Source organism: Pseudopodoces humilis, chromosome 3 (genome assembly GCF_049639895.1).
Source record: "Pseudopodoces humilis isolate 2021_Gansu_Grassland_sample_001 chromosome 3, ASM4963989v1, whole genome shotgun sequence".
NCBI classification, from domain to species: domain Eukaryota; kingdom Metazoa; phylum Chordata; class Aves; order Passeriformes; family Paridae; genus Pseudopodoces; species Pseudopodoces humilis.
The window spans coordinates 32,760,651-32,774,728 of NC_142202.1; the positions used below are offsets into that span (position 1 = coordinate 32,760,651).

A 14,078-nucleotide genomic window follows, 5' to 3' on the forward strand; every position below is an offset into this window, starting at 1 on the left:
AGTTGTCACCAAACCATACTTGCTAGTTTTGAATGAACATACATTAAGATATAAAAATGCACATTAAAAGTGCATTCATACACTCAGATATATGCTAAAGATATTAAGCAGATTCTAAAATTATAACAGAAAAAGCAGGGAGATTACAGGGGGATTAAAGCATAATTTTCAGCTAATTATTTAGCTGTTTCACTATTTCAGAATAATTCTGCCACTGTGTTTTATTTACAATTGTCAGAACAGGAAGATTATATTTATTAAGTCTAAGAAGGAAAAGAAATGTGATGGAAGGTTAAAAAAATGTTTCCAACATTTTCACTATTTATTGATTTACAGTTATTAAATATGTGCTATAAAAATCACTGGAATTGCAACAGAAATAGCTTTGGCACAAAGAAAGTCATTTTGCACATAACATTTTTGATGGCATACACGAGGGTGCTATTGTTACAGTGAGGACTGGAGCTACAAATTTCGTGGTACTCCTTTAAAAACTGAACAATGCTGTCATGGGGTTTTCCCTAATAAAAAAATTTAATGGAAAAATTTAAACAAAGATCAAACATAGAAGTATATTCAGCTGCAGATCCAAGCATGCCAAATACATAAAAGACACAGCCTTGTATCAATTCACATGTTAAAGTAGTACACATGCTAGTGACCTACTTAGCATGCTGTAAGTTGAATATCTGTCTCTTGCTGTTGTGTACTGGGTTTGCTCAGCTCTGCATTTATATTTGAGTGTTGATTTTGCAAAGCACTTGGAGTAACAACCTTGAAATTTCAAATTATTTATTTATTGTTTCAGGCTTTGTACTGCTTTTTGGCACATTCTATACCCAAAGAAATATAGCACCCTTATCTATCATAATTTAAGGCTAAGGAACATTCCCTTGTTTACTTATTTTTTCTTAAGTAGGCTGTAAATCCTCTGTCTTTTTCTTTATCTTTTTTTTCTAGACAGTAATAGCACTTGTTCAATTACAACAAACCATTTAGTTCTCTCCTGCCTAATGAATTGAAGTAAGAGCTGTGGAACAAAAATGCCAAGAGGAGCAGAGATTCAGAATTCTTATTTGGAGAACCATCTGAACAAATTTTAGGGTCTAATTTTATTATACACATAATTACCAATTAAGTTTGTTACAAAGACCAAAATCTGGAATTACCCTTACATGCAGAGTGAGGAAGTTAATCGACTTATTAGTCAGCTGAATCAGTGTACTCTGCAGAGTAATGTATGTAATAGATTTCATTCCTAAAATATTTTCAACCTTTAAAGGAAAATACTGGAAATAAAAACTGGGAAATATATACTCCAGAAGTATTCCCCAAAAATAAAGGGCTATTTGGTCAACTCATCTAAGCCAGATGAATATTTGTTTTCTTAAAATCAAACTTAAATTTCTTAATGCTACTTTAACATAATTCCTTCAGTACAACAAAGGTATTGAGAAGTAATTACAGTGGCAGATGTATCATTCTAGCTATACACTGCAACATAGTTTATGATCAATAGACATTGGTAAACATTTCACCCACAGAGCCTAAAAGCAAAACCAAATGAAGACAAAATTAAGTTTTTGGCCCACAACAATTATTTCAAAATTGGGTGTTTGGCAGCAGGAAAAACGTTTTCAGTGTAAGGAAAACATATTCAATATTTCCATCTGAATAATCTGTTTGAAAAAAAAAATTCCTCTAATGGTTTGCTTTAGCATATTAAAGTACATATTATGCTGGGTTGTTGGTTTTTTTATGGAATCCAAAAGGGAATTCTTTACTGTAATGCTTTGTACACTGTAAAAGAGCACACCCATAGACCAGTGAAACTGATGCAGTTACATTTACATTGTAACATATTCTCTTATTACCTACCCAACCAACCTGAAGTTAGCAAGGTATGGAAAAGATAAATTGTTACTATTGTAGAGGGATATTAACTTCACCATGGATCTAGATTTTCAATAGATATAAAAGATTCTTCCTTACAGTCATTTAATGCAACTACTTCTCTTAGCACAACTACTTCCCCTCCAGAATGAAGTTCTGTGCCCCCTTCCTTGACTGTTCTCCTTTCTAACCATAGAAAGAGGAAGCAAGAACTCCTACTACTGACCACAGTTTTTATTACTGTACTAGGGCAGAAACCTAAATTGTGGCATTTTATTGCTTTCATGTGGGTAGGAGACAAGAACATGTATACAAACTTCAAGAACTCCTTCATGAGGAGAACTCTTGGGGTAATAGAGTTCCTGAAAGACATAATCCATGAAAATTCCCAACAAATTGATTCACTTACAACAGTTTACCTAAAAAGAAATATTTAATCTAAAGGAATTTTAAACAGAAACACACTGAAGGTAGCACAGAACTGGAGAGAATCAAAAGCAGCACACTACATCTATGGTCAATTTTCCACTGAAAGGATATAATTAAAAGATGAGTTTTCAACACCTTCAACAGTCAGAATACCTAGGGGAATGTAACTTCCTTGGAACACAGACAGAATAGTAGATAGAAGCAGCAAAAGAAAAAAAAATCTGTGTACCATGTAAGTTAAAATGCTGGCTGAACCCTGAGCAACTAACTTTCAGTAATTCCGAGTAAATAACAAGGCTATTTTTATAAATATTAAATCTTCTGTATTTTTTGGAAAACACTGACTAAAGTCTGAAATTCACAAGAAAATTTGGTAAGCTTAAAGATTTTACTATTAAAAAAGACAGTTTGTCCAACTTACTATTCCAGATCTCTAGTCAAAGAGAAGCACATGGGCAAATCAAGAAAGTTTCCTCTCTCAAAATGCCGTTTTTTCCCACTGTGGCAAAACTTCAGTTAGCTTCATTAAATTAGAGAACCATCAGCAAAGTACATCAGCAACACTGACAAGCAGTAGCATCATAAGAAGGAAGTAACCCAGTCCCAGCACAAATACACTGGAATTGCTCAAATCCCCAAAGCAAAAGCAGGCTGCCACCCAAAAACCCATGACACACAATACTTGCAGTCATAACCACAAAGCTGCACCACTCAATGCAGAGAAATGCATTGACTGAACTACAATTGATCCAAAGACAGACAGAGCATCCTCAATCATAAGAAAGGAGTTGAAAGCATCCTCTGTGGGCTCTGCTCTTCATTCAAACATGATGGAAAAGTGCCTTTCAAAAAGACAAATAGCTAAATTACAGAATGATGTTAAAAACATACTTTTAAACTATCTTCCCAGAGATTACAGAAGTGTGGTAAGATCTTACACAGAGGAAAACCATGAAGAATTAGCTAGTTAAAAGACAATACTTAAAACTCAATGTGGACACTATTGACTTAATATTAGTGATTTAAATTCAATGTCAAAGCCAGCTGAGTGTCCAAGAGAAGGTTGTTATCCCTTTACTGATGAGGGAAATTTTTGCATCTGGTTCAATGCCTGTGACGTGCAGTACTGGATTTATACACTGAGTTAAACAAGCCATCCTCCCATATGAGAACTCTATAGCACCATATTTAGGCATGGCTTGCAGAGGATGGCCAAGGACAAATTGGGATCCACTGGGCTGCATACATTGGGATTATAGCAAAGCACAGCTTTATTGCAGAAGAGAGCTAAAACATAATGAAAAACATTATGTATCATGCCACAGAAATTTCTGAATGAAGAAAGAATTTTCTAATAAAAGAAACTCCTAGTGGAAATACTTAGTCCTTTAGCATTATCATGAGGCATACAGTTGACAAAATAAGGAAAATCCCCCAGTTCATGTTGTAACAAGACACAGTCTGAATAGCAAACAGCATCTAAAAGGTAGATAAAAGCCTTTCCTCTTGCAGTTCTCTAATTCCATTTGCTGGGTATAATTTTTGATGTTTCATTCTTCAGTAAGCTGCTGGAGGACAGCAATGGCTTCAAAGCTAACAACACTAAGAAGTTTAGCACTTTAGTAGAAAATTCCAGAGTACACAGCAAGTGAAGTGGAGACAAGCAATGAAAAATATGAATGCTCCACTCTTTTCCAATAGATATTTGTAATAGTTACAGCAAAGAGAGCACACATTTCATATTAGGACAAAAGCAACACTCATCAGCATTATTTTTGCTTGTTTACACTGCATTATGACTGTTTCATGCCAGAATGTGCTATAATATGCTTAAATAAAAAGAACAATAAGCAAGTATATGTAATTACTTTTCTAGCATTAAATTATTTCTCACTATACAGAAGTATATTTTTTTCAGAAGAGGAACTAGTTTTAACAGAAGAGATATAAAATCATGTCAACTTTTTTTTTAAATAAAACAGTTCAATTTTTTTTTTAATAAAAGCCCTTTAATGATACTAGAAAGCAAAAAGGCAAGGTTTAAAAGTGTAATCCAGAGACAGCCTTACTGTTAGAAGAGCAGAACATCTTTTTAAAACTTACCTCTCCTCCATTAACATACTCCATCACAAAACACAAACGATCCTTTGTCTGGAAGGAATATTTCAAGGACTTGCAAAGAAAACAGCAAAATCAAACCAATTATCATCTTATATTAACCCAATGTCTTGCACTTAAGCTGTAACAAAATTATATATTTTTGAATAGAAAATTCTGATTTTGCTAAGAACTTTAAGAGTAATTAGAAGTGTAGCTTTTTTTCTGGAGCTTGATATGAATTCACACAAAAACTGTCAAATGTTTCTTCATTTCTGCTACATGTCCACTAATATGAAACATCATGCTTATTACAATAAAGTATTAAATGGCTACTAAAACACACAATTTCATACTTCATTTCTTACCGCCATACACAATAACAGCTATTTCCACGCACTGTACTTTATGATGTCCACTTCCACAGCGCCCATAAAGAGATTATCATATTCCTTTTTCATTTCTCCCAAATGAAATCTTAAAAGTCATCTTAACATCCAGCATGCTTTCATTTCCAAAGCAAGGACTCTCTAGTTTCATATTATGGAATGTTAAGAATGCTAAGTGCCAAATTATTATATTAATTTCCATATTATTTTAAAGTTGCAGCAGATGTTATGATCTTAATTAAAAGTTTTGATTTATCAATGTTGACTTATCGATGATGCCACAGAAAATCTACAGATGAAGACTTGGCCTAAAAGAAGTCAAATGTAGTAGAACTACATTTGTATGGCTCAATACAAAACTTGCTGAAGAATAACAGAAAAATAAGATGCTACAACTGCAGTACTGTTGTTGCATTTTTTGATGGGAGGTACCCCTGCTTCTTACCATTACACTCTAATTCAGGAAACATTGCAGGATCTCTTTCATTTTTACTGAATTTCCAAGAATATTTTGGCCCACCAATGTAAATGCAATCTTCTGCTTTCCAAAAAAGATAAGTTTTTCTAAATAGGGAAGCTTCCATGCTATACTTTGAAATTTTAATACAAAAAAAAAAAAAAAATCCGTCTCAAAAAGCATTTTCATTATATTTTGAAATAAAGGGACGTATTTTTTATATAACTCTCAAACAAGAGGAATCAGAGTTACTTCTACAGAAGAAAGTCATCTGTAAAGTTAAATCTATTAATTGTAATTTGTCAAGAGTCTCAAAATTTTCATCTTTTCAGTCTTTCTCTCCTATTAATTATTAACCACATGAAGACAAAGGGTAGAACTCAAAGTTTTGTGTTTTGCGGCTCTGTGAGCTACTTATTTTGAATAAATAGTCATTTTTATTGTTTTACTGAATTCTAAATTAAATTTTCTTGGTAAAAAATACAGCTCTGTGAAATTAATAACTTTTATTTTAGAAGTGTTCATATACAAAAACTGCAAAAAGCTGCACAACAGTTACACAGTTCTACAATTAAATTTATTTTTGGTACAGTAAAGCTTTACACATTTATTAGAAACTTTACTTCTGAATTCTTAATTACATATCCTGATAAAGGATATCACAAGCACCAGATAGCTACTGATTGTTTACAAATCATCATGACAAAGAACTCAAAATTTGTAAAACATATTCATAACGGATGTTAACTATTACCTGCTACTGTACTTAAAATACTTACTGTTAAAAAAGGGTGTCTGGTGTTTTTCAATACTCTGCTTTCTGTAAGAGTATGAGCCACTTCATCCTGAGAAATAAAGAGGAGAAGAAGTAGGTCTGAATTAAGACATAAAACTGTTATCTAAATAATTAAAAGGAAAAGGTCAACACTTTCAAAAAAAGAAAGCTACTGTACAGTTTTGAAGAATAAATGAATCTTCACATTTTTTGAGGAACTATCTGACAAAAAAACAATTTAACATATTTTATTTGGTTTTCTTATTTTCTTGCTTTAAAATGAAGTCTTTACATACAATTCAAAGAAAGAAATTATAACACTGGATTTGATAGCTTAAAAACACAGTCATCACAACTTCACAGTTCTGGTATGAATCACCTGAACAATGTCTCTACAGAGAGACTAAACCGATGTGCGAGACATGTACACACAGAGTAACTGACAGGCAAATATAAAACCCAGTCTCATCTAGACAAGTGTTAAGTAAAGTCAGGTTTTCTGTTTTTAAGCTTTCATTTGATTTGTTGGTTTTGTTTTTATCCACCCAAGCTGTCCTTAGGAGCCCAGCAGCAAGCAGCGCCCTCTCCTCTGACCAGGCTGAGCATCCCTATGGACATTGGCTTCATCCTTGGGAATAAGAGCTGCCCACGCAACCCCCAACTCATTTCCAGCCACAATTTGGAAAAGAGGCACTTTGGAAAAGAGGCAAGCTCATCCATGTTCGTTCCCTCCTCCCTCCACAGGCCCTCTCACCAGCCCCTGGAGTGGGCACCACGCAGGGGGCAAAGAGGCAGCCTGGGGGGTGACAGTGAGGCTCCAGGGGCACGGCTGTGGCCCCTCACACCACCAGGTCTGCAGAGAGCAGGGCTGGGCAGGGGTGAGGGGACGAGGATGGCGGGCAGAGGGCTCACCCTGAGATGCAACATGAGCAGCTCCTGAGGGCTAGGGAGAAAAGCACAGCTCTTAGGGGGTTCACAATATGAATACATAGCCATTTTATACAATTCTACATTGTATATCATGTGCTGTGAATCCCCCTCCCCACGCTGCCATGGGCCAGGCCTGAAACACCTGGGAGCCTGAACGGGAGGGTGCAGCCATTTTCTGCAGTGCTAAGCTACTGCTGAGTTTTATGTTACATAGAACTAAAGACTACCCTAGTGTGACTCAAACTTCAACTGTAATCCTACAGAAGTAAGTATATTTAGTCAGAGTACATGTTATTATTGTCACAAATAATACCAATATAACATTATTGTAGTACACACACGCTTATCAGACTATGCTTTGAAGATAAGGTATTATTAAACTGGAAAGCAAACACAGATGTCAGGAGTTTTAAATTAGACTGTAAAAATTGTCAAAATAGGAAGTTGAACAACAACAACAGAGTCAGTGGTAATAAATCATGATGCCATTTAGCTGAATAGCAGTTCAACACTGAGTATATACACTACAATGACGTACAGGGGGAAACACAAAAACAAAACCAAAAAAACACTTCAAGGAGAAAAACAAGCATAAAGGTTCATTTATTTATTTATTTTTAAACCTCTGTGCTTTGCCAGATATTTGGCATAAAAAGCTGGCAGTGGTCAGTTTTTCTGGAATTGCCTCAGAAGTCTGTAATACTGGAAGTAATTTCCTTGTAAATGTAGTATTAATATATCATGTAAACAGGATAAAGATATTTAGTCTGAACTGGGCAGATGCTATACAGCTATCAATGCACTACTTTTCTGCTTCATATTATGCTTAGGGGTATAACCTTCTATAGGGCTACATTTTCTCAGGCAGGTAGCAACAGGACAAGAGGGAATGGTTTCAAACTAAGAAGAGATTTAGATTAAACGTTAGGAAGAAATTATTTACAGAAGAGTGGTGAGACAGTGGGAACAGGTTGCCCAGAGAAACTGAGGATGTCCCATCCCTGGAGGTGTTCAAGGCCAAGTTGGATGAAGTTTTCAACAACCTGGTCTAGTGGAAGGCATCCCTGCGCACAGCAGGGGGATTGGAGCAAGATGATCTTTTAGGTGCCTTCCAACCAAAGCCATCCTGTGATTCTAGTGTGTATATTCTATCACTTACATGCTAAATTGGGACTGCAGATCTATTCTATCAAGTGACTATATCCTTAGCACTGATCTCCAGAGCTAAACGCTACTGATAAATCCCCATAACATGTTCACAGCCTGACTGGGCTAGATAGCTAATTTCAAGCTTAAACAGTCCCATCTCTGACTTCTTCAAAATTTCTCTACCTTTATACATACTTCTATGAACAAGATTTTTTTGCTCATCTTAGATTAAGTTACCCAAAATTCAGCTTTAATCAATTCTAAAAGGTCAGTGATATTGTATTAGGCAACAAAGTAATTAGAAAACCCCTAAAATTTAAAAATCTCTTTGGTAGGTTATTGATACAAAGAACAAGCTGAAATGCTCTGAAGGCTGGAAGGATACAAACCAGCAGCTGCAGAAAAGGAGCTCACAAGATCTCCTGAGGATGCCCAGATGCCAGAGGTAAGAAGAACATTGGTCAAGGATGTGAGGCTGGAGACTGAGGCTCAGTACACAGCAACCAAACAGGCTCTGAGACCCACTGAGATTGCTGCCAGGTCTTACAAGGAGGGCCACTGAGGTGCTCCTTCCCATGCAGGATCAGAGGAGTACAGCAGCAACACCCTCAGTTCTTCCTGTGTCTCCTGACTATGAAGAAGAAAAGGGCACTCTTTGCTGCTATTAGCCCAAACCATGCACATGCTGACCAGGCTGCCACTGCACTCAAGACAGCTGCTGAGGGCACACAGAACTCATAGGTCAGTCTCTTCACTGCTGAAGACATAAATTTAAGTCTTTCGCACCGTAACAGGGCTAGTTTTAACGATACTCAAGAAAATATAATTGTCTTTGAGGCCTCCAACCCTCTGTCAAATTTAATTGCAACTGATCTACACATTCTAAAGCTATTAGAAAGTGACAGACAATGAACATAGGCTGACAAACTCTTTTAAAGCCCCATTTTCATAGGTCAATAGGAAAATCATATAAATCTGAAGGATATTTTAATATTTAATATATGTAAATCAGTATTTACCCATTTGCATTCAGTTTTTATGGATACTGATATTGTTAGCCTCAAGCATTGAAAAATATCAGTCAGACCCACATCCCTCAAAACATCCTCATTTAATAATTGTGTCTCATGTTGATAAATCTATGTAGGCTTCTTGCTTTCAACTTGTTCTGTGGAAGTGCGATTCAAAACTTCAGAATTGCTAGAAACAAAGTTCAGAGTATCTAAATTTAGATCAGATGATCTAAATTTAAGCTTGAGTGATATTATGACCAAGCACAAGAGCCAGTGACACTAATCAAGTTTAAGTGATTGGACAATGCCAGTTTAAACCACAACTTCAGACATCAGCTTCACTTTCCCTATTTCTCAAAAACTGAAAAAAATTGAATCATTAGTGCCATGCACAGCAATCTTATACAACATAGCAGGAACAGAGCACAGGTCCATTCAATTAAATGTGTTAATCTGGATAAACCTGCAATTAACTTAGAAAAAAAAGTGAAATGTCCAATATGCCCCACGATGCACTTTTTGTTGTATATACTCAGATTGCATTATCATCCTGCCCAGTAAACTCTCTTACTGTTTTAGCACATTCTAAATTATAAAATACTGGGAAAAGGCATGCAAAATGATTATACTAAATTTTTTTATCATTCTTATTTTCTGAAGATACACACATACTTCTATCAAACTAAGTTATCATCAAAAATCAATATACCTTATGTATTAAATATTGATTATTCCATTCTTTAAAATGACCCAGTATTAAAAACATAACTTTTCTTACCTTTGCAATAATTACTTCTTTTTTCAAAATCTTCATAGCATAGTATTTGCCACTAGCCTTCTCTCGGACCAGGATAACTTTGCCAAACGTGCCTTTGCCCAGTAGTTTTAAGTAGTCAAAATCATTCATTGTCTACAAGGAGCCAAGAACAAGGATTAGCAAGATTTAGGTTTTCCAGTTCCAACATATAACCAAACCCTGTTACCAATAAAATAAGCACAGTTCACAAAAATAGGCCCACTTCTGTGATTAAGTTTGTAATGACAGAATTGTTTAGGTTGAGAAATACCTCTCAGATCATTAAGTCCTGATGTTAACCCAACACTACCAAGTCTGCCACTAAACCAGGTCCCTAAATGCCACATGTCTTCTAAATAGCTATAGGGATGCTGACTCTGCCATTTCCCTGGGCAGACTGTTTTAATGCTTGACAACTATTTCAATGAAGAACTTTTTTCCTAATATGCACTCTAAACCTTCCCTGAAGCAACTTGAGGCCACTTTCTTTCATTCTACCACTTCTTACTTGAGAAAAGAGATCAATCCCCTTCTTCTGGATATACCCTCCCTTCAGGCAGAAGGAGAGAACAATAAGGTCCCTCTGAGATTCTTTCTCCAGGCTAAACATCATCAGCTCCTTCAGATGCTCTTCAATAAGACTTTGCCCTGAACACTTCACCAGCTCCATCCCCCCTCTCTGGACACACTACAGCATGAATCAGATCACTGAGCCTTTCCCCTTGGGTTATGAGGGTTTCATTCTGCTTCCCCTCCCTGTCCTCCAGTTCAGGGAGGGGCTGAGTGCCCAGAAAACACTGGTTTTGCTGCTGTTGACCAAGGCAAAGAAGGCAGCTAACTGCTGTTATTAAGCCACCAGGATAAATCGTTCAGTAGTATTATTATAATTCTCCAAACCTAAGTACTGCACACATTTATTTTTATAAAGCACACACAGGGAAAAGCCTTAGCCTAAAGCAGCATTTCAAGAATGCACCACATTTAAGGAAGTTCATCAACTCCTGCATTACCAAACATGGTGTATCGGGTTTTGCCAACTAACCACTGCACTGATGGCTTTTTTGAAACATACACAATCCTCACTGAAATGTTGTACCTGTATGACTTTACACCAGCCTTTGCACTAGAATTGGACTTTTTAAAATTTCAGTACAGATTACAATTACATGGTGTTTACATTAATCAATCTGGCTCTGAAAAGGAGGAGAATGACATTTTATCTTTCCTGTGACTCTGTTACTGCCTTAGTTTTGCAGGGCAAAAACTAAACACAGTACATCCAAGAGATAGTTCCATCAACAGACAAATCGAGTCTAGGAGGTTTATCAGCTCAAATGGCGTGTCACACATGGTAAGAATATGACCAGATGATCTCAGATCTCAAAGGAGTATAGCCACTTTCCCAAGCCCAAAGTTTGAGACAACAATCCTCTTAGTTTGACAAGTTCATTTCACAGGCAGTTCAGAAGCATGAACTCCATGGTCTATGCATTAGATGCAAAGATGAGGATATAGAAAAAAACCCAAAACAATACTGAGAGCACAGGGCTGCCTTGAATTGACAGCAGAATTTACCTGGCCAATCACTGTGTGCTTCTACAGCACATCTTTCATTGTGCAGTTGCAACCACAAAACCATTGAGTTTTGCAGCTAGAGAAAAGCAGTTATAAATTCTGAAAGGAAATACACTCACGTATTCTATTATAGCACAGTCCTGTAGCTTCAGTGACCTTTCTTCCTTTGTGAAAAGCACAGCTCAAAAAATTTTTAAAGAGTAATTATACTCTGAGTCTCCATATTGCCAAGTTAAATATACTTAATTCTGTTTTGTGAGAGAAAAAGATCCCTTATCTTTCATCTTCTCAGTGTCTCTATCACTAGTCATGGCCTCAGGCAGTGACATTGAATACTGCTGTTCTGGATAAACTTCTACTTGTATTTTCCACAAGAGAATTAGTACTTTCCTTATCTCTACCAGAAATACCTCTTAATACTGCCTACATATTTCACACACATTCCAGGTGTAGAGAGGCATTGGGCACATCCCTAGTGTGCAACCGCAAATAGTGGCAGCAAAATATGTTCACTTGTGCAAAAAAATACAGGGAAAAATTACCTTCTGAAATTTTTTATTCCTTTAAGCTTAAGTGCATGATGCTATTACAGTGGATCTGAATTTGTTGTCAACAAACTCTGAAACTAATTTAAGCGGTTGTTCACTCAGTCAGTTTCTAATCTGCTCACATAAGAGGTTGAACTGAAGTTCCATAAACCACATTAATGCGCAACTCCTTAGCTTTTAAGTGTTCAGCCTGCAACTTCAGAGCTGCTAAAGGTCTTCAACACCTGGATACCATTAACACCTGGCTACTTGGGTGCTTCAAAGCTTTATTAAGGAGAAGATGCTTCCCATATATCAATTTTCTAGCTATATCAATAGGAATTAAATCTTTTTCCCATCTTGATTGGTAGCTTCTAACCTTGATGCTCACACAAACATTTTGCAGTGGCAGATCGTGCTTTGCTCCCCAAACCATCTCATATCAGGAGGAACAAAACTGCATTTATCCCAGCAAGAAATATGGGCAACAGAGATTTCAAAGGCTCAGTATAGTTTTTACCTAAAGCAAACTCACTTTACACAACTGAGGGCAAAGTTAAAGTTCATTACTACAGACAAATCCTTGAAGAGTCAACTTTTCCAAAAACTACCCTAATGTGTGATAACTCACAGTGCATGATGTAGTTAGTATGTAAAGCTGCAACCACAACACTGTGTGGCTCCTTGTATTCCATCAACTAAAGGTAAGACTTCTCAACAATCACTTTCAGTTCAGTACTTTGGAAAGTCAGGTTATCTACTTGATGGCTCTGTGACAACCATCTAGCAGAAGACAATTGCCTTCAAGCAAAAACAGCGAATCTTGACAAAAACCCATGAAAAATTAAAAATGCATTCAAAACACAATTCAGGCAGAAGGTGAGTAACTCAAGGCAGAATCCTTCAGTCATAAGCTATCATGCTCCCTGACAAAGAATGGCTGACAGCTTTATTGATAAAAAATACTGAGCTAGTGACTGTAACAACTTATCCCTTTAACGGTCACAAATTTATGAGATCACAAGCAACCTCAACGGAGTAAGTTCTCCAGCATTTCTGATTTTCTCCAAGACACTGGAATTAGAGAGCAGTCATCAGAGTCTGAATAAAACCAGTTCAGAAAAGCTGCCCTTTGCCCATACACAGAAGGAGGATCTTGGCTAAACTGATCACAGACACGGATTTGATACTAAGGGCAGCAAGCCAGTGAAATTGAAAGACTGATTTGCCCAAAAGTTGCTTACATAATGTTCAGCAAAGCAGTCATTAATCTAGATGCAAGCTCAGTGAAAACAAGTTAAAAAATATATGTATATTTATAAGAGGAAGGTAATAGGTTTGCAAGATTTTGAGCCATGTCTTAACAGCACATTATGGCAGTAGTGTTAGTTCTAAGAATAAAGTCTCCTGATGCTCTCATTCCTTAGGAGCTTAGCAGAAGGCTTAGAGATGATACGCAGTGCAGGGTAACTCAAAAATTCTGCCAAAGAACACAAGACCTTGGGAGATAAAAACACAGATGCCATAGCTAGGGGTGTACTGAAAACTGGTGGAAAAATGGAAATACTTCCTAAACCTGAAGATAGATGGTAACTTTGGAGGCTCCCATAAGATTGGATTCTTTCTTGTTCATGATTTTCCCTAGTTTTTCATTCCTACTGTGCTCCAAGTTTTGAAACTTTTTCATCGTTCCATTACTTTTAGGCTTCCTCTGAAAAATACGTTCTTTATTCATCCTGCATCCTGCAAATCAAATTTGTAAACAAAGAAAAAGCAGTGAAGCCACAGGAGACTGCACTAACCAAAAAAACATTATTATGTTCAACCTTCTATAAAAACCTTTTTTACTCCCCTAATGGAATATCTGTTGACCATCTAAACACACCATTCCCTATGAATGATCTGTTAAAAAAAATGCACCCTAATGTAGATGTTGAAAATTCCTACCAAAGAAACTATCTTTTTTTTTAAAAATTCCTGATGTGCACAATGGTTAGACCACGCGGAGTTTTCATCTGACTTCATCAAGGAAAGACTCTACTAAGAAG

The 14,078-nt window shown here is 36.4% G+C and overlaps 1 protein-coding gene across 3 annotated transcripts in view; it reads right to left on the reverse strand.

Moving 5' to 3' along the window:
• Positions 1 to 14,078, reverse strand: part of AKT3 (AKT serine/threonine kinase 3) — a 150,094-nt gene that overhangs the window by 39,817 nt on the left and 96,199 nt on the right. For all 3 annotated transcript variants that reach the window (XM_014259363.2, XM_005530590.3, XM_088053503.1), the window contains exons 6-8: positions 9,911 to 10,042; positions 6,045 to 6,110; positions 4,426 to 4,494 (exon numbers count right to left, since the gene is read on the reverse strand). In XM_014259363.2, coding sequence (XP_014114838.1) covers positions 4,426 to 4,494; positions 6,045 to 6,110; positions 9,911 to 10,042 — 267 coding nt within the window. The remainder of the gene's footprint in view (positions 1 to 4,425; positions 4,495 to 6,044; positions 6,111 to 9,910; positions 10,043 to 14,078) is intronic.